At 53.2% G+C, this 24,972-nt stretch overlaps 9 protein-coding genes across 9 annotated transcripts; 6 read left to right on the forward strand and 3 right to left on the reverse strand.

The window, feature by feature from the left end:
• Positions 1-12: 12 nt before the first annotated feature.
• Positions 13-2,436, reverse strand: ATNIH1004_011614 (uncharacterized protein; the record flags this gene model as incomplete). Its single annotated transcript, XM_033576176.1, has 6 exons — positions 13-1,051; positions 1,105-1,179; positions 1,233-1,301; positions 1,354-1,890; positions 2,108-2,116; positions 2,213-2,436. 6 exons carry the CDS (start codon positions 2,434-2,436, stop codon positions 13-15), a joined length of 1,953 nt encoding a protein of 650 aa, XP_033422031.1.
• Positions 2,437-2,916: 480 nt separating this feature from the next.
• ATNIH1004_011615 (Zn(II)2Cys6 transcription factor domain-containing protein) lies at positions 2,917-4,435 on the forward strand (the record flags this gene model as incomplete). Its single annotated transcript, XM_033576177.1, has 4 exons — positions 2,917-3,054; positions 3,160-3,279; positions 3,349-3,532; positions 3,624-4,435. The coding sequence occupies 4 exons, from the start codon at positions 2,917-2,919 to the stop codon at positions 4,433-4,435; spliced, it is 1,254 nt and encodes a 417-aa protein (XP_033422032.1).
• Positions 4,436-5,206: 771 nt separating this feature from the next.
• ATNIH1004_011616 (haloacid dehalogenase, type II) lies at positions 5,207-6,007 on the forward strand (the record flags this gene model as incomplete). Its single annotated transcript, XM_033576178.1, has 1 exon — positions 5,207-6,007. The coding sequence occupies one exon, from the start codon at positions 5,207-5,209 to the stop codon at positions 6,005-6,007; it is 801 nt and encodes a 266-aa protein (XP_033422033.1).
• Positions 6,008-6,167: 160 nt separating this feature from the next.
• Positions 6,168-7,553, reverse strand: ATNIH1004_011617 (uncharacterized protein; the record flags this gene model as incomplete). The annotated part of the gene is made up of 3 exons (XM_033576179.1): positions 6,168-6,680; positions 6,734-6,933; positions 6,983-7,553. The coding sequence occupies 3 exons, from the start codon at positions 7,551-7,553 to the stop codon at positions 6,168-6,170; spliced, it is 1,284 nt and encodes a 427-aa protein (XP_033422034.1).
• A 50-nt stretch (positions 7,554-7,603) lies between these two features.
• Positions 7,604-8,053, forward strand: ATNIH1004_011618 (uncharacterized protein; the record flags this gene model as incomplete). Its single annotated transcript, XM_033576180.1, has 1 exon — positions 7,604-8,053. The coding sequence occupies one exon, from the start codon at positions 7,604-7,606 to the stop codon at positions 8,051-8,053; it is 450 nt and encodes a 149-aa protein (XP_033422035.1).
• A 526-nt stretch (positions 8,054-8,579) lies between these two features.
• Positions 8,580-9,974, forward strand: ATNIH1004_011619 (uncharacterized protein; the record flags this gene model as incomplete). Its single annotated transcript, XM_033576181.1, has 4 exons — positions 8,580-8,882; positions 8,946-9,214; positions 9,267-9,527; positions 9,596-9,974. 4 exons carry the CDS (start codon positions 8,580-8,582, stop codon positions 9,972-9,974), a joined length of 1,212 nt encoding a protein of 403 aa, XP_033422036.1.
• Positions 9,975-10,372: 398 nt separating this feature from the next.
• Positions 10,373-11,441, reverse strand: ATNIH1004_011620 (uncharacterized protein; the record flags this gene model as incomplete). Its single annotated transcript, XM_033576182.1, has 2 exons — positions 10,373-10,722; positions 10,964-11,441. 2 exons carry the CDS (start codon positions 11,439-11,441, stop codon positions 10,373-10,375), a joined length of 828 nt encoding a protein of 275 aa, XP_033422037.1.
• A 3,409-nt stretch (positions 11,442-14,850) lies between these two features.
• ATNIH1004_011621 (uncharacterized protein) lies at positions 14,851-16,523 on the forward strand (the record flags this gene model as incomplete). Its single annotated transcript, XM_033576183.1, has 2 exons — positions 14,851-15,686; positions 15,758-16,523. 2 exons carry the CDS (start codon positions 14,851-14,853, stop codon positions 16,521-16,523), a joined length of 1,602 nt encoding a protein of 533 aa, XP_033422038.1.
• Positions 16,524-24,210: 7,687 nt separating this feature from the next.
• Positions 24,211-24,972, forward strand: ATNIH1004_011622 (uncharacterized protein; the record flags this gene model as incomplete). Its single annotated transcript, XM_033576184.1, has 3 exons — positions 24,211-24,315; positions 24,367-24,589; positions 24,818-24,972. 3 exons carry the CDS (start codon positions 24,211-24,213, stop codon positions 24,970-24,972), a joined length of 483 nt encoding a protein of 160 aa, XP_033422039.1.

Genomic DNA, 24,972 nt, shown 5'->3' on the forward strand with positions numbered 1-24,972 from the left:
ACAAGTATGCGATTATGACAACTTCACCCGTTCCCACCGCATTAACAGTCCTGCCCCAAGCACCGCAGCACTTCCCCCAATTGATATGCCAAACACATTTGCGATAGTCGTCCCAATCGCCTCGGATGCGATGGCACGAACTTCAGGAGTTCCATCGTTCAAAATGGCCGAATATCCACCACCAAGAGCCTCGCGAATCTCCCCAGCGGCATATCCCCTACCACCGAGAGCGGTCTGCAGGGTGTCGAACCCAACATTCTGGAAGACTGTTCCTGCTATCGCCAGCGCCAAGGCCCCTCCACCAAGTTGGGCGACGTTGATGAAACCCAGAATGGAGGTCGCCTTCTCAGGGGGCGACTTGCTCATGGCAATGGCGTAGGCGGCTTGGAATGTCAGGCCGCAGCCGATTCCCGTTAGTATCTCGAATCCATAGATATTCCTGGGTGGTGTTCCAGTCGAGATCTCGAACAGGAGTACACTCCCGGCCAAGGCTATTATGCCGGAGAAGAGGTACCAAACTGCGTAAACATTGAATCTTGGCAGGAGGGTTCCACTGAATAAAGAACTAAAGATCATGAGGAAAATAAATGGCAGCAGCCGGGCTGAAACAGCGATAGCGTCATCTCCCTTGGTGAATTCGAAGAAGAGAGGAATGTAGTAGATGTTACACTGCAAAACTGCGCTGCTTCCGGCAGTTCCAATGTACAATAGGATCAAGGACCGGCTTTTGAGGCACCAGACGGGATAAATTCGATCTTCCTTTGTTGTGAGGAATGCCGTCCACTGCTGGAGTGCAAACAGTACGATGGTTACTCCTGTCATCACCCAGAGAGCGATGATTGAGCCGGAGTTCCAGGGCCACGTTGAGCCACTGTACGTGCACGAGATGATGAAGAGAGAGTAAGTCGCAGCGTTGAGTATTGCACCAAGCCAGTCGAGATTTCTAATACGAGGAAGGATCTTTTCGTGACGGTGTGTGCCGTGGCGTGGAAGACAGAAGATATAAATTGGAGCAGTCACCCCTCCAAGTACGAGGTTGATATAGAAGGCCCTGTCCAAGATTAAGAAAAGATCTTGGAAGCCAACTACGGAAGGCACGCTTACCAACGCCATGTTGCTGGGCTCTGTGCAAATGCTCCGCCGATGACTGGCCCAAGGATGGCCCCCAGTCCCCAAAATCTGTATGTATGCTCGTCAATGTCCATTGTCTCTAATCGGTATGGGTAACGTACGTGCTGATCAAAGCAGTGTAAATTGGTCGTCTGGCGGCGGAAACAAAAACGGAAATGTAGCTGATACCTCTTTCTCGCTTGTCAGCGCTTGCTCCCTGCTCGGTGCGATTACTCTACTTACCCAAGATAGACACCTGAGCCACCTATTCCGGCAACGACGCGACCAACAACCATGGCTTGCATATTCGGGGCTGCTCCGCAGATCGCACTCCCCACCTCGAAGGTCAGGATGCTGCCCAGGTATAGCCATTTGACCTCTATCTTGGTGTATAGCGAGCCGAATAGTGAGACTGTGGCCACTGAGCCGAGTAGAAACCCCGTTCCGACCCAGGGTAGGAGGCGAAGCTCCCCGAGGGAAGCCAGAATAGGCCCTTGCACATCAGCAGCGATCGTGGAGTCGAGTCCGTACAGAAACGCAGTTAGATATAGTCCAACGCATACCACAAACCAGCGAAGGTTGCTCATCTCCCTGCCGACGCCACCGCTGGCATCTTCTTCCTCTGGTGTATCGGACCCATTGTAGGCAATGCTGACGGACTCGGTTGGTGACGGGCCAGTGACTGCTAATTTTTCATCGGCATCTCGCTTGTCAGGTTCGTCGGTGGAATTCACTGGTAGACTCATGATTCTGGTGGGAATTTCAGCGCTGGAGGTTGAGCTAAAGGTAAAACATTAGCTAAGACTGAAATCCAGAGAGGTGACGAATGTTGAGAATCGTTGCTCTTCCCTTACTCTGGTTACTCTGGGTAGGAGATCTTGGACTCTCCACCAGGAGCTACGGGCGCGGAGATCATCCACATCTGGGCTGCCTTTCCGCAAATGGCGGGCGCCGTTGTTCACATTTGGAAGAGTCAGTACGGGATTTGAAGGCTTACGCAGCTTCTCTATTCGGCGCTATCAGCGAATTAGCCATTACAAATAGTAATGGCCACCGGTCAGAGCAGATACAGCGGACATTGTGGGTTTACTAGACGACGGACCGTCCCGTCGAGTCGCGCAGCCCTGGCCTTGGCCGTGTCACATGCGAGCTCTGCGAAAGCATGTGAAGTTGGGCTGGAACTGGGGGTGACGAGCCTGCCCCGAAGGCTGCCGACTCTCGGGAAGTGTGGGAAACCTCGGCTATACGGAGCTGGAGCTGTGTACTCTTCGGCTTTGCGGCTTTCCAGCTTTCCCCGCCACCATTATTAGGCGTCCAGTGTCTCATCGACGCCTAAGCCCAGCCGGGCGGGTCCTGCGGTAGCGTGATAAATCTGTACAACCTCACTTGCCCGTATGGTCTCAAGTAATCCTTGTCTACTGCACCTTCAATCCTTGTTTTTGGCCCCCATACTGTGTCCTGCGTTGTCGGAAAAATTCGGGGTCGCAAAACAAGAGCTTCTCAAAGTCTAGAGCCCACAGTGATGACAGCTTTGGATCTCACACATGGTAAGCGATTGGCCATTATTGGAGGCGATTAGCCACGCGTTGGACGCCATATGGGCTATAGATCCAGCATACAGTTACTTGACTAGACGATCAAAAGTACCCCAGCGCGTATCTATAAATGTATACATTGCTTATGCAAGTATCATTTAACACCTCGGCCGGCCTCATGCTTACCCTCCCCAGACTACTTTCAGCCCGCCCGAGACGTTGCACCTTATCTGCGGCAGCCGCAATCATCTCTGTGAGCCATAGTCCAACCATGTTTGGTACGCTGGTTTCGACCGGCCTCGACCGGGAGACTCTGGAGTTCATTGAGAACCCAGATCCAGTTGCTGCAGTGAGCCGCAGCGTCCAAGACACTATACGTGTTGCTTGCATACATTGTCGATCGCGAAAGGTACGGCTGTTCCTATTCCGTGGTCCGTGCCCGCAACCACGGGTTGATAATCGTCTTCCTCTCCAGTGTGCCGTGTCATTGAGCCCTAACAAAGTAGAATTATAGGTGCGTTGTTCGGGAGACCGCAAGAGATGCCAGAGATGCGAGGCGATAGGATTGGAGTGTATTTATCCCGAGAGTCACGGGCGAAACAAGCGACAGGACACCAACAAAGGCTCGCGGGCAGTACGTAACCGAACAGCTTGATGTACTGTACTTAACTACGAGAGTCGCTAATGCACTACATCGGACCAGGCCATTCGGCGTAACAACAGCGTCTCCATTCGGACTGTATTCGATGAAGCAGACAACCAGGAAAAATCCAGCCAAGACCTATCATTGGATGATTTGGACTGCAATAAGTTCAACGATGGCTGTATCGACGAGTCGCTGTTTATGCCATGGATCATGGATACTCCCATGCAGCAAAGCTCACCTGGTAGATCCATATCAAGCAGTGGCGGCATTCAAACCCGTGAGCCCTTTGGTTTCTGTTTGCTCTAGGCATCCTTGGCTGACATAGACGATAGCTGCCGCTGACCTGGCAGTAACGAGGCCTCCCTTTTCAGCAAGAAGGCGCAGTGCTACAGAGGCGGCGCAGGACCAGCTCCCAGGAATTCCAACGGCCGATCCCTCGTTTGCGTCGCTACTCGGGCCGTCGAATAGCAGCAGCACAGGCGATGCCGAATGTTGGCAAGGTGTTCACCTGAGTCAAGACGATATTGTTTGGACGACGACTACCGATGTACATGCGACGATGGGCTCGATATCCGAAACGCTGCCTGTTGAACCCTTGGGCGAGACACGTACAGAGTCCGACAACTGTTGTCTGTTAAATGCCGTCTCCTTTCTCGAACGGCTGTCGTCCAAAAGCTCTTCGCGCGAGGACCGCCTTGACCTGCTCCTCGCTGACCTGCGCAAGTCGATCGAGACTCTGGCCGTTTTCATCTCATGCGACAGATGTGCGACTCGAGTAGAGCAGAACATGCTGCTTGCCATGGCGGCTAGACAAATCGGGGTCATCTGCGGCAGGATGGCCAACTGTTGCAAGGCGATGCATCAGGGTAGTCTGAGCGATACAGGCTCCTCGCAGCGGGGAAGTGAGCCTGTCCCCTGTCCGATTCCGGTTGATGTTTCGGTTGCCACGTATCGCGTCAACCGACGTGAGAAGCTACACCTACTCGGCAGCCTTGTGGCGTTGCAGATAATGGATTTCCAAAGGCAAATCAACATAATCAAGCCTCGATATCGCAATCGGCCAAATAAAGGGCAAGTAGAGGGCCTCAGTGAGGCAGAGAATTATGTCAAGTTGGCGCAGGTTTCGCTCAGCAGTAATTCATGACACGGTTAGATAGCGAAGATAAAGGGAAGTGACGCACGAACTCATGCTACCCTACGCAGTCTTCCACGACCGATGTAGCCCTCTAGTGTTTCCCTCATTCGTCTGACGGAGGGAACAGCCAAGCCTTGCCGTAGTGAGCTTGTTTGGCCTCCCGCCGCGACGTCAGAATCTGGGCTAACGAATCGACGAGTTGTGGATAAGCATAGAGCTACGCGTGTGCAACTATTTCATGCATCAATTAGAGGTGTCTTGCGCTATGTAGAGCCGACAGAAGGAGCAAACCAACAGCCATTCCCAGACGTGGAAAGATACCAGCGATGACTTACAATACAGATGTAGTAGGCATAGTTTATCGCATGGAGCCCTGAATAGACTGAGAAATGGCGCATCCATTCTCCAGAGAGATCGGGTGAGAACGGGCTGGCCGAGGAAAGCGGAACCTGACCGAGGATTTTAAACCCAGAGCTGGCGGTGATCCTGTTCCGGTAACCCGCTGGTAACATCGGGGGATCCCGCAGCAGACAAAGAGGTCAATCCGCATGTCCGAATGACGCCAATTGACCCCTCCCAGCCACATGCAAGTCCAATGGGTGCCGAGATCAAGTGAAGGGGGTACTTTTCCTCCTAACCTGGACGACGGTCGTCTCTCTTTCTCCAAAATCCCCCTTCGATGGCGTTCCCCCCAACGACGGGAGAAGATACTCTGCACATTCTGAGATACATCCGACGGTAATTTTCATCCTGTGCCATCTCGAAGAAACCCTGGTCAAGATGTCTCGACCTGGCACTCCCTCGATGCTATTTTTCGACGTCTTGGGCACAGTCGTTGAATGGAGATTCTGCATTGCGAACCAGCTGAAGGCTGCAGCAGAAAGGGCCCTGCAAGACCAGGCTCGCGAGATTGCTGTGGATGTGCGAGGCCGTGTCTCCGACCTAGCGCCCTCGACATGGGATGAAATCACAGACGAGTGGCACCGCTCGTATATGAACTTCGGACGCACCTTTGATCCATCCAAGCCCTTTGTCCCTGTAGACGAGCACAACCGCGTCTCTCTGGGCAATATCTTCACCGACAGGCGTCTGCGGGATCTTTTCAATGACGACGATCTCCAACACTTGACCCTCTGTTGGCATCGCCTCGATCCGTACGCGGACAGTGTTCAAGGCCTTGCGCTGCTCAACACCAAGTTTCCGATTTCCACGTTGTCCAACGGTAATGTCAAACTTCTCGAAGATCTAGTGGAGCACGGTTCTTTGCCTTTCAAGCATATAAGCAGTGCAGAGCACTTCAATGCTTACAAGCCAGCGCCAGAAGTCTATCATGCCGCTGCGCGCAGGTTCGGGTTAGAGACCTCGCAGTGTTGCCTTGTCGCTGCCCATCTTCACGACCTGCAAGCCGCCAAAAAGTGCGGGTTCCAGACAATTTATATCGAGCGACCTTTGGAAGAAGCTTGGGATGCGGAACGCGTTGCCCAAGCTAAAGAAGAGGGATTTGTTGATTACTGGATCGGCATCGAGGGCTCAGGTCTTTTGGACGTTGCTCGGTATTTTGGAATAGAGACAGACGCGTAGGTCCATGTCTTCGCCTACAATACACCCTTTGTGCGCTGGTTAGATTCATAGTTGTCTTCTAGTTTTATCGCCGCTCTTCGGCGCAGTAGACAGTCTGGATATCAAACCAGCACGGCAATCTATTCTTTGGCTAAGTGATCTATTACTCTCATCCACGTCCTCAAAGCTTTGCCAGAACACGTGGTCCCGAAATGATCAGTCGTGCTCCGACCAGAGCGAGGACCGCCACGATCAACGCGGCTCCTGCCCACATCTGCGCAGCCAGGTACTCCCCACCGGTGCGCGCTATCAATGTCCCCGCCACAGAGGGCCCAGTCAACGGGCCAAAGCTCATAATGGTAAGGGCCATGCCAACTCTCGTGCCAATCTTATCAAGGTCTTTCGTCAACGAGGGCACTGTCCCAACAAACAAGGCCATAGCTGCTGCCGATGCTAGTCCATAGAACACCGCGAAGACGTACAGCTCGACCGTGGTATGCACGGCGGCCCAGGCAAATATCAGAATGCCACAAAGGGCCACGCAAGGAATGAGGCAGTTGAGCGGACCAATGTAGCGATCGGCCAAGTATCCGAGGGGGGCTCGGACGGGAATACCGAGGGCGTTAATGATGATTATCAATGTCGCACCGGATTCTTCGGAGATCCCCAACACCTCTGTCGCATAGACCTGGATCTACACTATACTTAGCTCTCGATATACGGCACCTCTCATGATGGGGACTGTACGTAGAAGAAAGCAAAATACAGGGTCCAGTATAGGAGGAAAACGCCAAAGGTGAAAAGCATGTACGCAGGCTCTTTGAACGCGCTCAACTCGACCAGCGGTCCCGACTTTCGTGGTGGCAATCTCGGACGCAGAAGGGCGAGGGTGGCTGCTGACATGGCAAGGACAACAAACCCCATGCACCGCACTGCCCACGGAAATCCTGATCGAGGTGTCAGCATTGCACGTTGAGGTCACAACTATCGACTGACCGATCTTTGGGATGAGGTACTGAATCATTGCTGGGAAAATGATGCCTCCTGTACTCGTACCCGTGGCCGCAGTCGTCACAGCAAAGACACGCAGGCGCATAAAATACGTCGAGATCAACGTCACACTGGGCAACCACATGAGGCCCTGCCCAAGACCAATACAGAGCCCCTGGGCCAGAAAGATCTGCCAGTATTCTGTCGCGAGACTAGTCATGAAGGTGCCCAAACCCAGCAGGACTGCGCCAGCAGCCACTACTGTCCTTGCCATCCCCGCATCTGTTGCGCGACCGGAGAGTGTCGAGATGAATAATAGACAGAATACCTGGAAACCACCGATCCAGGAGATGTCGGACGGACTCTGAGGCAAGGTAGACTCATAGTGGCTCTGAAACACCCCGAAACTGGCAGCGTACCCCCAGGTCAGAGCTACAACCAGATGACCAGAGACAACCTGGGCCCAGGCATGAAATCCGCCATCAGGAGGCGGGAGTACAGCGGCGGCCGAGGTAATGTTGGTAGCTTGGTCACCTCTCCCGCGAGCCTGAGCTGGTTCATGTTCGTGCTTGGTCATATTTTCCCATCGTATTTTAGGAGACTTCAAGTCATGTCAACGGCGATATAATGGCTATAAGTGGATGTGCAGCCAGAGTAAACGCTTATGCACGCGAAACCTCCTTGACATCCTCGATAATCGTATTGCTGTGGGTTCTCCACCTGTTGGAGTCGTCTATCACGAATCAAAAGGGTAGTCTCATCCGTCGCATCCCATCTTTCTTTGTGTTCCACTGCTGGATAGCACATTGCGCCATCAAGACCCACATGGCAAACCCTCCAATTGGAAGGCCCCTGGCCGCGGAGATTAACGGGGAGGGAATGGACAGCATCTCTAGACGACGCCATCCGCCAAATCGGGCCTTGACGACGGCGCAAGGAACCGGATCCGATCCCGCCCCCACTTATATGGACGGCCAGAGACGGTTTGCAACAGTAATGGCGTTAGTAGATACATTCCGGGCTCCCCTCCCAAAGGTTGCACTGGGCGTAGACTCGGTCTGGGTTGCTGCTAATTGATTGGGCAGTATTGTTGAAGGATTATCATCCCTGGCCGGCACCTCACGTGTCGCAATTCAAGACTTTTGATGATCTTCGATCGTCTCGGCCAACTTCCGCGCCTGCAATCGGCCTCTGCCGTCCAAGTAGCCTCTTGTCCAGGGCGGAGCGCCTTCGTTTCCCTTTTTGTGGAAAAAAACGTTGCATTTTGAGTCCGTCCCATCCAATATGGAATGGCGAGAAAGGTGACGAGGCATCGGCAGAGTTCCCTGATCATAGAGATACGGACAATACCGTACTGCGGCCACGCCATGCCATCAGTCTCAGTGCTTTCGACGGATCCAGCTCTATGACGCACAGGTCAGGGGTCTTCCCCGCGCGGCTTGTCCTCTTTGCACGGAGTACGCGGAGTTTCGACACATTCGGAAGTATACCACTCGGCAGCATCTGATGTATATTTATTTATGCTTCAGAAACATCCTTCAACGAGGATCATGAGCAGCAAGAGCTCTTGTGGGTACCTTGTCTTTTCAGTATGTTAGTTGAAATGAATGTCGCGCCTGCCCTGCGAGGTCTCCCCGCCGGCCTGCCTCGTGTAGTGCCCGTGGACCGCAAGCTGTTCCCCGATGGGCTTCGTACCAGCGGCCAACATCCACCCATCGAGAGCCAGTTACGTCCTTTCGAGGAGTTCCCGCGCAATATCACCGGGCCGACGGCCTGGACAAGGGAGCACATGATTCAACATCCAGAGCAATGGATTCACCGGTGGACGGAGCCGGAGCTTGCGGAGCTTCTGCAGGCCGTCGACACATTCATAGCCTCGGGAGTTCCGCTTACCAGTATCAGCAAGGTGATTTGAACAGCCCCTGTGGTCTTTGGGACATATGGCTGACATTCCTGGGCACGGCTCAAGGACAACTTCCGGCTACCCACCATTGAAAAGATTTTGCCAGGGATTCGGAGCGATATCTTGAATGGACGGGGGTTCATTGTTTTCCGCGGCCTACCCATTGACAAGTGGGGGCGATACAAGGCGGCAGTGGTGACGATGGGCTTGTCCGTACATTTTGGATACCTCGTCTCGCAGAATAAACTTGGCCTGATTCTCGGCCATGTAACAAACCAGGGAGCGGACTATCACAACGACCTCGATAAGATCAAGATCTCAGCCACAAACGCACCGTAAGTCCTCTGCACCAGTCCGCTCCTTGAGCGTTACCCTCATACTTCTCAGGCAGTTCTATCACACTGACGAAACGGATATCGTCGGGCTGTTATTCTGCGCTCCCGGGGAGACGGGCGGTGCTTCTGGCTGTGCGTCCGCACATACAGTCTGGAATTCCTTGGTGAAAGAAAGGCCCGATGTGGCAAAGACGTTGGCCTCGCCCATCTGGTATGTCGACCGCAAGGGCGAGGTGACAGACGGGCAGGAGCCCTGGTTTAGGAACCCCATCTTCATGGTTGAGCCGGGTGGCAAAGAGCGTGTCTATGTCAAGTATGTCTGCTACCCCCCTTCTCTCTTGTGGAATCTGCATTGTACTCATGTCGGACTCTACGGAACAGGTGGGATCCGTACTTTGTCAAGTCCTTGGCTCGCTTCAGCGACAAAGGGTCGATCCCTCCTCTATCCGCAGAGCAGCTGGAGGCGATGGAGGTCCTGGAGGAGACGTGCAAGCGGCATGGAATCGTCTACGACTGCGAGATCGGCGATATCCAATTCGTCTCTTGCTGCCAGACATTCCACTCGCGCACTGGATTCACGGATCCACCGCCACCGAAGCCACAACGGTATCTCCTGCGGACGTGGATCGCGACACCTGAACATGAGGGGGGATGGTGTCTGCCTTTCCACGACAGTTGCTACCCGAAGCGAGGAGGAATCCAGGTCGACAATACACCTCCGGTAGCCGATCCACTCACCACCGCAGGCGGGACAGAGTAAAGCCTGCTCTGGACTGGGTTTTGGGAGGGTTGTACCTTAGTGCTGTGTTGGTAGTAAATCGCAAACACTTAATACCCGTCCACTGGAACAACAATCATAAGGAATCACGTACAACGATCGGGTCTCGAACCGATCCGTGGCCGTGGTCCATTGGCAAAGTTTTATTTTATCATAGAATCATAATGACAGTCGCTGCAGCTAAAGATCCTCGGAGTGATAGAACCATTGGACAGTGCAGCATTAATTCATGGCGAGGACCTGGGGTACTCCCCGATCCCGCATCTTCATTGCCCGTCTCTAGCTGACACGAGCAATTTCATTCACTCCGCGGCTTGCTTAGCCGACATGCACAACCACTCCTCTCTATTCCCAAGGCTTCCGTTGGCCAGTCCATCACCTCACACCCTGTACCTGAACGTGGGCGCCTTGTCACCCATACTTAACAATTCCTCTTCACTATAGCCATGCTCACTCGCTCCCATTGCATCCCGTCTCGCATTCAGCCTTTTGCAAATAACGTAGTACAACACCGTAGTTAGCAATACTAAGGCCGTGAATGCGAGGACCAGCGAATGGCCCAATCGGTACCTGGGCGAGTCAGTGCTCCGATAAAAGTTCGACGCGGCCGCGCCACCCATAGAGCCAACGCCAATCTGGATCGCCATCCCAACGGCTCGTTTCGGATCAGGGGCCCAGTTGTTCGATGCTAGAGCGAGGAGGCCCGGGATTGCTGCAGCTGCCACGTACTCTGTATCACAAGTCCTGATGATCCATTAGAGCCGGATCTGTTTCGCAACCTGCAATTGCAAGTCATTTATCTCTAAAATCACTGTCAAAGCTCTGTATTGATTATGATGATTGGCGAGATGGGATTTTTGACGGCTTTGACAGTAGAGTCGTCGATATTGGTGTACTTAATAACTAAATTAGACTTAATTTTCTAGGCATTCTCAGTACGCCCTTCCTCGGCTGCACTGCCGGCATCGAACTTGCAACGCCTGCATGGCCATTGTTGGCCCACAGTTCTGACAGTTGGTCAATCGGGGACGCAATATATGAGTCGAGCAAGTCCTTTGTAAATGTTGGAACTTCGCACGTAATATCATCATAGATCTTGGAATGCAAGCTGTGATGCAGAGCATTTTCGAGGTTCTTTCGGGCGAAGTGTAAAACAAGATTCCTCAATGTTTGAACTTGTGGCGCCGTTAAATGATAGACATCCGGGATGGACTCTAAAAATTCAACGACGTTGAAGTCTTTTTCAAGCCTAGAGGAGTATTTCTCTGCTGAAAGGGCACATAAGTCTTTCACATCGTACTTATCAGCCAGTGCAAAGAGCCTTGCGTGAAGTTGAAGCGCAGACATATGTGAGTGTGCGCTGTCGTCCTCTTCGGATAGCCCAGTATAGTCTCCGGTGTAGAAATATTGCAAAAGTTTGTCAACGATATGCGTCGAGCCATCACTCATCTCGTACATTCCTGACTGTGCCTCCTGCTATGATTTAGAGAGTTTATAAGTTTACTCGGGTCATATTACTTGCCTTGAAATCCCCGCTACAGGCAGCATATTAAAATTTTAAAAAAGATATAATTAAGCCGGTTCCTGTGTTTTTAATAATCCTAAATTAAAACTTAGCATAGGGTTATTGTTCGCAATTATTATTTTTATTATCTGTTTATGTTGATTATTAGTTTCTGTTCAAAATCCTCGTTCCCTCGATGTCCTAGGACATCATCTACCTCCCAATCCCCGATTAGACGGTGGTGGTGGTGATGATGTCATTTACCCTGACCCCTCGCTTGAAAGCGATATGCAGGCTACTACAACTATATCTCTGCCCTCGTGTCTCTATTGTACATCGTCCCATTTCTTAAGGGCGAACTTTAAGCCTCGCCTATGGGCCTGTGTTGGCCATTCGCCTTCGGTTCTGTCCTTGCGGATCCCTTGGTCCGCGGCTACGAAACCTTCGAGATGCCTCTGCAAAATCCAATACAGCCTTCACATGGCTGGTTTCCCTATTTCCTCCTAGCATCGCTGAGATATCACCGAACGCTTCTCCGGTCTCTCTGCGGAGGGTTTGCCGTGCTATCCTTAGTTTTGGGCAGTCGAGTATGACATGGGCGACGGTTTCCTTGGCTCCGCATTCGCATTCATCATCGTCTCGGAATCCGTGCAGCTTTCCGTGGGGTGCCAGCCAGCAGTGGCCACCCCGCAATTGGGTAAGGAGGTAGGCGCGATTTCGTGGCAGCGAGTCGTATAGTCGTCGCGTGCGGCGGGCTGGCAACTCGGCGTCGATTCGCCGGAGGTGCCCTCCTTTTTTGGATGTTCTCCATTCTTGTTCCCATTCTCGATGAATGTTCTTTCGGATGGTTGTCCTTTCTTGGGAGACTAGACGGCAGAAAGGATGCATCTTGTCTGGGCCAACTGCTTCTTTGGCTAGTTTGTCTGCAGCGTCGTTGCCGGGATTATCACTGTGTCCCGGGATCCACTGGAGGCGGAGGGGAATGCCTCGCGCCTTCAGTTCTGCGGCTGCCTGCAAGATGGCGTAGATAATCCGCTGTCCTGACTTGTTCCGTGGGTTCCTGATCGCCTGTAGTGCTGAGGTATTGTCGCAGAGAATTGTTGTCGTTTCGTGTACTGGCGTTGTCGCGGCAGTGGGCCTCAGCCTGACTGTTTTGAGGACGAGGCTAATAGCGTAGAATATGCCGATGAGCTCCGCTGCATGGACCGACCAATTTGCCATCGGGCCTATGGAGACTTGTCGGGAGTCTGCCACAGCCTGGTCCCCGTTTAATATCACTGCTGCTGCCCCAAGAAGGCCTTTTCGCCCCGATGCATCTGACTAGATAACTCTGCCCGGAGACGATAATAGGGTTGTGGCATTTTCTTTCGCTTTGTCACGATCTGCTTTAATGTCAATTTCAACGAACGGAGGGGCATTCCACGGAGTGGTCGGCGTCGGGTCGATTGTCTCCAATCCGGTTAGTTGCTCTACTTTCATTGTTTTCATTGACTCGGCGAGGGGGAACCGACACCGGGCCCCCACGTTATCGCGTCGCCTTCGAGCCCTTGACAGGACATCGTGTATTGGGTGGCTGCGAGGAAGTGTATACAGCTTGACTATGACATTCTGTGCTCTCTGTTTGAGTCTCAGGTGCGTCGGTAGTATGTATGTTTCCACTTCCATCGTTGCCGTCGCGGTGGTTCGAAATGCAGACAGGATTCGAATTAAGGCCGATCGTTGCACCGTGTCGAGCCATTTGAGGTGCCTCTTATCCCTGAGAGGGTTATGCCAGACCGTTGACGCGTAGTCCAGAATGGGTGTCACGCAAGCCTGATAGACCTGTCTCGTTTGACCAGGGCGAAGGTGCCGAAGTCCTCCCAGGGCGATATTGGCCTTGGTCGCCTGTTTGACTGCCTGCTGTACATGCTCCTTCCATCTGAGTTCGCGGTCCCAAACCACTCCGAGCAGCTTGGCTGTTGCGGAGGGTTTGATGGTTGCACCTTGCATTGCTAGCTGCCCTCTCGTTTGCTCGTCTTTCTTTCTGGTGAAGTGGATGAGCTCAGTCTTTTCCGCAGCAAAACTCGATCCTGTTTGCTGGGCCCACTGCTCTATGCGAGGGATATCCTCATCCTGGAGCTTTTTGAGGTTCTCTTCTGCAGATTTCCCTGCGCGCCACCGGAAGTAGTCGTCGATAAACGCGGATGCGCCTCCGTGGAAGTCCACTGGCTGGTCCACCAGTTTGGAGTTGAAGAAGATGAACAGAATCGGTGATAAGGGTGAGCCTTGAGCTAGGCCCGCATTTTCCAGAGCGCATATTGGGGACTCGAAGTCGTCGAATGAAATGCTCGCTGACCGGTTTTGCATGAAACTGGCGACCCAGGTTCGCACTTTGGTTGGGATCCCTTTCGCTTTGAGCTGTCGATCGAGGGTGTCCCTGTTGACCCCATTAAAGGCCCCTTTGAGATCGAACGCAACCAGTGTGATCACCTTCGATGATAGCCACGCTCGATCGATGGCGTTCCTCAGAACGAGGAGCGCCTGTTCGGTGTTGCGACCTGGGCGACCGCCAAACTGAGTAATCGGTAACAGGTGATGTGCTTCTGCGTAATACGATAGTCTTTTAGCCATGACAGCTTCGAGGACTTTGCCCAGTGTGTTCAACAGAGAAATCGGACGGTACGCGCCAGGGACGGTATAGTCGGGTTTCCCGGGCTTCCGCAGCACAATTATTTTCGCTCGCTTCCACTGTTCTGGGTAGTAGCCTAGATTAACCGACGCTGTGAAAACCCGAAGAATCACTTTATTCAGCCATTGCCATAGTTGCTTCCATACTAGCATTGGCAGTCTATCTTCTCCGGGTGCTTTCATGGGTTTGGCGGCCTGGAGGGCCCGGTGGACCTCTTCTTCTGTGATGGGCACCCATGGTATCTCTTCTCTTTGTTCCGTGTGTGCCTCGTCCTCCGGCTGTGCCATATTAGGAAAGAAAGTCTCTATAAGTAGCTTCGCTTTCTCTGCGTAGTCCTGGATTTCTTCTGTCCCTCGTCGTAACGGTGGTATGCTGGTATATGACTCTCGCGCGCGTGTATATGAAATTGCTTTCCAGAGGTAACCTTCCCCAGTGCTGTCGAGAAACTCCTTCCAATGGGCGGCTTTTGCTTTTTCAATGGTTCTTGTCCACGCCCGGCGTTTCTGGCGCATGTCTTCGAATAAGCTTACCGATACCTCGTCATGCCGAAAAAAAAGCCCCAGCACCACAACCAAAGTAAGCAACCGTTTGAATTTTACGTTAAATTATACTTAACTCATCAAATAACCCCGTGATCATTCTCAAAACGGGCCTTCCTCCCGTTCCCCGTCGTCATTGTGGCCGCAATGGCGCCGAACACGGGCGGAAAGGCTACGTGGCCTTCAAACCTACAAGGCCGATTGAGCAAGCAACGCCACGAAAATATATACGCACACACGAATGCCTTTTTAGCTGTCGCTTTAGAGCTAAAAGCAATCCAGGATGGAGCAGGCTCGCACGGCCCGCCAAAGGGCGTGTTCCAGCCCTTCCTGGACGCGGTTATTGAACTGGTCGGACGGTTCCAGGAGGCTCCCTCAGTGGAGGACCTCACCAAAGACATCACGGAACTAAAGTCCCTAGTGTCGAAGCAGACAAAAGACCAGTTGCAGCTGGTCAAATCTGTTAATGCGCTTGGGAGCCTGCGGACCGGCGCGTTGACGCCCGTGTCAGGACCTCCGTGTTCCTGGCTCGAGGCCGCCCGTCGCGGTGCGGCTCTGGGAACCACTACAACAACAACTTCAGGATCGTATGTATCCAACTGGTTGGGCGCTGCTTATACCAAGGGATCTACGGTACCCAGCACGGTCACCAGAACGTCAGGATCCCCTGCCCCAGTACTGCCCCTAACAGCAGACCTTGAACTGCACGTCCGCAAGACCACCCCCTTAGTGGTTAATCCCTTTCGGCACAACTACCAGAAGTTAGTCGATGAGGTGAACAGATCTATCGCCGAGAGCGGCGATAAGATGATTAGCCACCGCAAGGTAGTTGCCAGTCGCGTGCTGCCCAGCAGGGATGTGATCCTCACGGTCGATAATATGGAAGATGCTGAAAGACTGCAACGGAGCACGTCCACTTGGCCAAAAGTCTTAGGATCTAACGCTGTGCTTAAGCGCCGAGGATATCCTGTAGCAGTCCACCAGTGAGTTAAGATGATTGGCAAAGAGAACCCGGCGAAACACCAGAAAGCATTAATCGAGCGCCTGACCGCAGCCAATGCCAACCGATGGCCGCCACACCCACGGAGATCACCTACGTGGGATGGGTGCGGCCATGGAAAACGGTGGTAGGGAGGGACGCCCAGCCATGCTGGTGGTGGAATTCGACAACGACCGCGCAGCCAAGTGGTGATCGTCAAGGACTTATCCTAGACGGAAAGCAACACGATGCCACAGCAGCTGCTGCAATGCTTTGGCTGTCAAGAATACGACACATTATCCAACACTGCAGGAAGGCACTTGCCTGCGCGTACTGCGGCCAGGAACACTCCACGCAGGACTGTGTACACAAAGACCACGACAACCGCAGAAAACATGCCCACTGCGTCCTCTGTGGAGGCAAACACTATGCCTTTGACCGCAAATGCCCTGTTAAACGGCAGCAGATTAAGATAATCCGTCAGAAGAAGGCCACATGCCCACCCTTTTTCCCCGAAACACCATGGTCTGGGATCCCGGTCCCTGCCACAGACATACCGATGCAGGAGCCAGAGCTAGAACTAACTAGCTTGGATGGCTCCCAACACGCGCCCGCTCAGGAGCGATCACGGTCAACCACGAACAAGAAAGTCACTGCCGCAACACGTAACCCGAGCCGCGAAGCCTCCCGCTCGAAGAGCCGGAGGCCGACACACTCTAAAAGTCACAACCAGGAGCCAAGCTCACGCAACAAGAGCTGGGCCCGGGATAGAAATAAACGCATCCGACGCAACACACTGGACGGCAAGGACAATGACGATGTCATGGCCACAGGCAACTAGAGTAACAAAGAGCTCACCCGCAAGCACACATCGCTGGCAGGAATCAAACAAGCTAACAATATTAAGCTGGTAACACGCCGGCGCAGCGCACCACAGCCACCCCCAAATAAAGACGATGATAACAAGCTTAGCAGAGACATGCCAGAGTATATAGCTTCGTCCTCTTCCTACTCATGACGCAACAAAAAGCACAACTAAAAGTCCTACAGGCGAATTGCGGGAAACGCGTCGCTGTTATGCAGCATCTTTTTGGTGAGAAAGAGGTGCAAAACACTGCAGATATTATTGCAGTGCAAGAACTGTACCCTAACTATATAACCACGCAGATTTCTACGCACTCGGTATCCCTGGGAGGTCGATTCCACGTAGCAATTTAACCGACACCAAGCCATACCAACAACACCAAGACACCACCGCCACGAGTGGCATTCTTTATAAGTAAGAAAATCGACCCGAAAACATGGACAGTGAGACATTGCACACGCAACCTAAGCGTGCTGACCATACAAGAACTGGCTGACAAGCTGGTACACGTGTACAACGTATACAACCCCGGGCCGCAGAGCCGTGGAGATGAGAACGGCGAAGAGAACAGTTTAACAGAGGATATTAACCACCCTGGCCTATCCGACGTGGACTGCCTTAGGCTGAGATCCACGCGCGTGAAGAGAAACACCTAATACTTGGAGATTTTAATCTACACCACCCCATGTGGGCTGCCACAGGTATAACACCAGGATCCCGAAGCCGAACAGCTAATCGACCTGGTTACTGACCCCAACTGGAGCTTTTACTCCCAGAAGACACGGTTACCTATGAGCAGGTGACCACCAAACCACATTGACCTTGTCTGGGCCACATCCTGGCTGGCTGACCGTATGATCACTGCCAAACACGGGAGGATTTGTGGCTGGGGGACACATATACCAATCACCACATGTTGGATCTCGGCCGATATGCACCGGAGGTGGTAGATGGGATGGGATCACAACTGGGACCTTTACAAAAGGTCCTAGCCGAACACTAGACCCATACGACATAGACCTAATCTACGTAATCCGCCACGCAGGACACAATCGACAACGCAGTAGCTGCCTGGTCGCGCACTACGCAGCGCAAATCTGCAACCCCCACAAAGGTCTACACATGCCGCTCCAAACCTGGTTACACGCCAGAGATAAACGCCTTAAGCAGCTCACACGAAGGGCCCGCCGCAGGGCCAAGCGCAAGGGCAGGAAGCAGACTGGGAACTTCGCAAGGCACGGCACAAACTAACGCGCGAAACGGCCAAGCTGAACAGGAGCATGCACAGGGAAAGGATAGAGGAAGCACCACCTCTATAGATGATTCTGGAAGCTCGCTCGGTGGGCACGCACCCGGGATAACCCCCGACCCACGTTCACACCGGCACTACGGTCACCCACAGGAACTATTACACCCCGAAGAGAAGGCGCTGCCTTTAGACAGACGCTTTTTCCAGAAGTTAACACGCCAACGCTGACTACAGTAATATCCGCGGTGGCTATCCAACACCGCTCGCAACCCCAAGGATTACTACCATAGGTTCGCCGAGCGGTGCACCACCCGCACCCCGAAAGGCCCCCGGGCCGGACGGGATTCCTAACCTGGTCCTACAGCGGAACCTGGCCCACATCAAAACATGGCTGGAGGGCATTTTTAACGCCTGCATAGATACAGGTTACTGCCCAAACCATTTTAGAGCATCAAAGACTGTCGTCCTGCGCAAGCCAGGGAAGGACAACTATTCCAACCCCAAGAACTACTGTCTAATTGCGCTTTTAAGCACTATCGGCAAAGCACTGGAAGCTATTATTACATCGCGGATTAGCTACCTTGTGGAATGTTACGGGCTCCTACCAGAGCACCATATTGGTGGTCGCAGGGGCTGCTTTTGTAAATATGCGCTGCACCTACTCCTAGAGCAGGTACATGCGGCGTGGAGAAACAGAGACATCGTGGCCACCCTACTAACCCTGGACATCTCCGGGGCATATGACAATGTATCCTATAGACGACTACTACACAATCTACGCAAGCGCAGAGTGCCTGAAGCCATAGTGCAATGGATCTCCAGCTTTCTAATAGAAAAATAAACCATTATCTGCCTCCAAGAGGGCCCTAGCAAGGAGTGCGAGGTCTCAACCGGTATCCCTCAAGGGTCACCACTGTCCCCTATCCTCTACCTCTTTTATAACGCCGACCTTATTGACACCCTCCCAACGTACAAGAGCATGACGCTGGGTTACGTGGACGACATCTGCATCCTGGTCTGGGGCACGACGGTTCGCGAGAATTATGCTCGTCTTCGTCGGCTTCACACCCACACGGAACACTGGGAACGCACGCATGCGTCGAAGTTCTCACTGTCCAAGTATAGCCTAATTAATATGGTACGCCAGATCAGGCCACGAGATAGACACCATGCTACCTCCGTCATGGAGCTAGACCGTCCTCTAATTATAAACGGCACCGCGATACAGCCAACGTCTGAGCTACGGTATCTGGGGGTCTTCTTAGACCCCAACCTGAGCGGCAAAGCACACCTTAAGCAGCTGCAAGCCAAAGCCGTGAAGCTAACAGCCGCCCTCTCGTCAATCGCAGGGTTAACATGGGGTGTACTAACCCGATACCTCCGATGCATGTACACCGCAGTCCTCATGCCACAGATTCTCTATGGCTGCTCAGCGTGGTTTATTCGAGGCGCCAAAGGCTATTAATCAAGCGCCACACAAATTACTAAAGCGCTGGAGAGCATTCAACACCGCGCATTATGCCGCGTAGCGGGCGCTTTCCGCACGACCGCACGGTTGCCCTAGAGGTATGCCTACACGTACCGCCGCCAAGCGTAGCGCTGCGCATGGCTACCGACAGGGCCTGCCTGCAAATCATGTCTTCCCCATTCCACCAAACCTTGCGCACCATACGAAACAACGCCCCCACCACACGCAGAACCCATATAGAACGCGACCCGGCACTGTCACCGCTGCATCGGCTCGAACGACGCGTTGCCCAGGCCCTCGAGGAGGACCCGGAGCAATTCAGCGTGGAAACGATCCAGCCGGTGGTCGTGCCCCCATGGTAGGATCCACCGGAAATCACCATAGCCGACACACGTGAAAAAGCAATCCAGCAACATAACCGCCTTCCCCGAGACGCCACGAGGGCCTATACCGATGGTAGCGGTTACAAGGGCGGTATCGGGGCCTCGGCGGTTATTACTGCGCGACAGGAATCTTTATACCAACCAGTTGGACAAGAGACAACGCATACGGTCTATACAGGAGAACTTATAGGAATTGACATGGCACTTGCACTGGCGACCCCTACCAACTGCGACGCAGCCAGTAATAATATTGTGATCTTATTTAACAACCAAGCCGCCATCCGTGCCTGCGCTAAACCTGCGCGATAGTTAGGTTAATACATTCTTCGCAGCATCCTCCAACAACTAAACCAAGTCACCGCACATCGCCGCGTACGCCTCCAGTGGCTCCCGGGCCACGAAGGCATCGCCGGCAATGAGCACGCTGACTACTTAGCCAAGCTCGCCGCCGAGCAGGCCGCCAACGACACGGTAGTACGGACCCAGGACTCTCCTGGTCTCTGCGTGTCGCCGGCGCCTGCGCGAGCTTGCCCACAAAGCTGGGAAAAACAGTGGGCACCTCCACCACGGCCAACACACAAAAAGATACTGCCCGAGCCCACAAAGCGCGTGTTGACCTCCACGAGGCCCTCCCCGCGCGCACAGCTCGGTGCTTATATAGATACAGACCGGTAAGATTGCACTCGCATCCTACCTAGGACCTTAGTGCCATGGACACGACCGCATGCCCGTGCGGGTACAGGACGCAGTGGTTCAACATGTCCTATCTCATGCCACCGGCATGCAGATCTGCGGTCAAAGACATTGTGGAAAGACCGCCGAACAACTGATTATCGGCGGTATCTAGACGTCTCGTCGGCAGCAGCCGGCCTGACATAGCGGGCAGTTACATTTATGCTGCAGACACGACTCCTCGGCCAATTCAGGAGTGTTAACAACACAGTCCCCGCGCCGCACAACCCGTAGGCGTGTACCCTCCGACATGCAATCGGAATTCTATTTAAAAGTGACCATTATCACTTAAAAGGCCCTTCGAAGGCCGTAGGCGTATGACACGGACGAATAACACGGGGCACGGAACCGACAACCAACGAGTCAGGCGTGGAGGTGGAAGAGACAGCGCTAATGTAGGATTTAGATAAAACTTAGAGGCAACCAACGGTAGGTATGACTACTAACGGTGTACGCGAGACAAGGCGGTTGTTGGCGACGAAACATTGCAGAGAGGTTGGATATAGGGGCGGGATCAGGAATGTGGTTGAATCAGCGTTTTCGATCATGTGATATAGCATCACGTGCCTGTATCTAACTACCTGTCAGATAAGTTGGTGGTAATAGTGACGTAAACAAGGTCATAAAAGAGGGGTAAAAACGAACTCCCCTACACCTAGCAGAAGAAGAAACCTAATGATCCATAATAATAATCACAAGAATGATCATATGTTGATCAATATAATCAAGAACCCATCTAAAACAATCATTTTAAGCACCTTTCAAGAATAGTGTCTACTTTCCTATTCGGTATTAGCCGAATATCGGATACTACCCCGACGGTTGGCCCAGCCGTCGGAACGGGACCTTTTCCGGCACTCGGCGTAGAGCTGACAGATCCGAGTATGAATACTACTACTACTACTACTACTACTACCTCGTCATGCCGTTCTCTCTCTGCACAGCTTTTCTGCCATTTCCTCCGCACCCTATTGACCACGCGTTGCTGTAACTTCAGTTCTGGGGTAAACCACCGTTTGGAGTACGGTGATGGTTTGGTGGTTGGCGTATACAAGTCTACTGCGGAGCAGGTGCGTGAGATGAGTTGCGCCACTGCGTCATCGAGTTCGGCGCTTGTCTGGATGGGTGGAAGTTGTGACATCTGAGCTTGGACGGATTCTCCGATCCGTCTCCAGTCTGCGCGGTCGTACGCTTTTCGAGGTTTGCGATTGGTATTGCGGGCCGGCTGGAGGGACCACTCGGAATAGGTTGCCCGATGATCCGATCCATAGTGGTCGTGGTACAGGTGGCACTTCACGAGCTTTCCCGGTGTGTCCGTTACAGTGAGATCAATGGTCGAGTGGCTCCCGGGATGGCTCATAGACCAGAATGTGGGGGTGCCTCGGGGCAGACACAACTGGAGTCCATGTTCCTGGAAAAAGTTGACTAGTTCTTCGGCTAGTTCGATTGCCCCATGGTGGACGCGATTCTTGCACCACATTGGGTGGTGGCGGTTGAAGTCCCCTGCCATGATAATCGTGGTTAACTTGGTTGTGGTTTCTGTCGCTTGTCGGATGCAGGTCTCAATCTCCCTCAGCATAGGCTGGATTGAGGTCTCTTCGTAGTTTTGGCTGTAGTCCATGTACGGGACATACAAGGAGAATATTAGTGTTTGCTGCTGCGTGGTCCACAGCTTGACTGCTGTGACATCAGGGTGGTTGCATTGTATCTGCCGATGTGACGTTGTTGGGATCCTTCTGCTTACGTAGAGTAAACTGCGTTTCTTGGGGGTGTCGTCTAGGCAAGTTGATTGGTAGAGATGCCAGGCGCTGTGGTTCACATGTGTGTTGTATGCCGTGAGTGGTGGTTCTTGGATAAGGAGTATGTCTAGGTGTTGTGTCTGGGGATCGTTAATCAGGGCCTCCATGCCCGCTCTCGATTTCCAAATGTTTAGTTGTAGTAGGCGCAAGTTTGGTGCTGTCATTGGGTAAAGGGGGGTTTGGCCGGGTTGGGGCAGCTACGGTCATTGGTTGGGTGCTCTCCACTGCAGTCAAGGCACCGGGCCCTCACGCCGGAAGGACAGTGTCGTAGCTCGTGCTCGGCCGCGCAGTGCCCGCATCTCGCCTTCTCCTTGCAGGCCCAGGCGAGGTGGCCAAATGCCTGGCACCGGTAGCACCGTCTCTCTTTCAGCCGATATGGCATGAGGCTTCCAATATATCTTTGTCCTATCAGAAGCCCATTGTCCATTGTCCACTCTGCCGCTTCCCGTGTGTCGAACCAGATCGCCAGTGATCCATGTTTGCCTATCGGTTTATCCCTTGGTTTCAGCCAGGCTACCTGGCTGATCCGATGGCCGCGTCGTGCCATGTTGTTTTCTTCCACGATCTTTTCGATGAAGGTCCGTTCACTTTCTGGTGATAGAAAGTCTTCGGTTGGCGTTCTGTGTGCTACTACCGCAAACCGTGGTCGGGCGAGTTTGGTGCCATTGCCGAGTTCTTCGAGCCACAATGTGTTGGATCTTGCTGTTTCCGCTTGGGTCTTGTCTGCGAACCGTATCACGTATCCGGTTCTGGTGGTCCCCACGCCTAGGACCTGTACATCCTTTGTCTCGTTTGTAATGGCGAGTGCGCTTTGAATGTGCGCGACCGCTGTTCTCGGTGGCAAGTACCTCCTGAATGTATTTTCGCCTTCGTCCTCCCCTTCATTGCCGTTCGGTTTCGTGTTGACTCGGATGCAGTTATCTTCCTTGTTCTGCGTCTTGTTGTTAAGCAAGGGGTAAGCGGTGGCCGGCTGTGCCTGGTCTCCGCCTGCCGCAACCTGGGCCCATGACGGGCCATCGCCTGTTGTGTTCCGGGTAGTGATTGCGCTGCGTAGGGATTGAAGCTCCTGCAGTATCTCTTCATAGCTGGTTTGTGAGACTGATTCAAAGCCGCTCTGCGGTATTTGGGTCGTCGTGTTTTTGAGGTCTCTAAGTTCCTGTTGCACTTCTGCCAGGGCCGCTTTAAACTCGGTTTTGACTCTTTGGAGTTCCTCGTGGTGAGCTTCATCCCTTCTCTTGATCTCCTCCCTGAGCTTGATGAGTTCTTTGAGCAGCTTCGTTGACTCCAGTGCCTTGACGTCTGTCGGTGGATCGTCAGGGGCTGTTGCCTCTAGCCCCGTAGGCGCGTCGCTTTGGCTTCTCTGGCGGCCTCGAGGGTTTGATTTGCGCTGGGTGCGTGCGTTGTTCGCCTCGCTTTTTTCTTCTTGCTCTCGAGCGTAACTGTTTGGCGGCCTGATCGTGCGTTTTGGCCGTATCCGTGGTGGTGAATTTTCGTGTTCCGTTCGGTCGGGGGGTTCAGGGGTTCGTGTTTCGGCCCGACCCGGAAGGGGGCCGCCCGAAGGCATCGCAACGAACGACGAGGAGTCAGAGATCGCCTCTTTCGCTATATCACAGCTTTATTCAAGAGGATCTTAAGTCCTTCAAAGTGATCCAACTAGACCTCGCCCGATGGTCTCCAATCTCCATATAGGACTTGAGGAGAGCGTGCCTCACGGCAAGACTTACGACCAAAGAACTATTCAACTACAGTACCCGCACCTCAGCTTTTCTGAACACCAGGTGCAGTGCCTCCACGGGCAGACTCAAGGCCGGCGAGGAAACTCTAACCCCGTCGGACAGATGGTGGACAGTCGACCTATATCTGGACTGTGTGAAATCCCCCCTTCTCTGGCAAGTCCATTATCTAACCCGTGCTTGAAGACATCAGCCAGCTAGTTGATGGGAGGTTATCTTCTACAAACAATACGATACACCAGCGTGCTGACGGGAGGCTCGCGGTCAGTCCCTCACACGCTGAACCTATCGTTTCGGGCATGGCGCAGAGACAGCTTCGTAACCAGCTGGACGATGAGAATCTGCCGCGATCTCCCCGTAGGCGTTTGAGGACCAGTCGCAACTACCCAAACAAGATAGAGTCCGTAAGCCGCGGATGAAAAACCGACCGACGCATCAAGATATCAATGGGGCAGGGACCCGGAATGCCGCCATCGCCGATGAATTATGGGATGGTGATGAGGGCAGTGGAACCACAGCAGGTGCTGCTGAACACGGACCCTCAACAGGATACAGAACGATACCCACCGGATCTACCCGATCCAGAACAGGCCCAACGGGTAACGATTAGAAGACAGGAGGCCGAGGGGCTGCTCGTTGATACGCCTTATATGTTGGAAGACACAAGAGGACCAGGAGGTCGGCGAAGTTCAAGATACCCACCGATGAAGATCTCTGCAGTGATCCACCACCAGGACGGAGAGTTACCATCACATTCCATTCTTACGACCGAGGGAATTGGAGGAGGACAGACGGTCGGTGTTTGGGAGCTCTGACAATCCACACGAGGTACAAAGCATTGCGGACACACTATGCGCAGGACCAGAGCAAGAATGCGCTTCTATGATCGTGCGATACTGAAGGTAGCCGTCGATGAGTTCGTTCGCGCGGCGATCACCGATGGTAGCTTCACAATCTTCATGCATTCTGCATTCTGGGAGGGACCTAATGGTGACGCGGCATCCTGTCGCGTCAGTGGCACGACTGCTCGAGACCGTTGGGAACGATGGGCAATTCATTGA

Source organism: Aspergillus tanneri (genome assembly GCF_003426965.1).
Source record: "Aspergillus tanneri strain NIH1004 chromosome Unknown AapTan_8_pilon_pilon_pilon, whole genome shotgun sequence".
NCBI lineage: Eukaryota > Fungi > Ascomycota > Eurotiomycetes > Eurotiales > Aspergillaceae > Aspergillus > Aspergillus tanneri.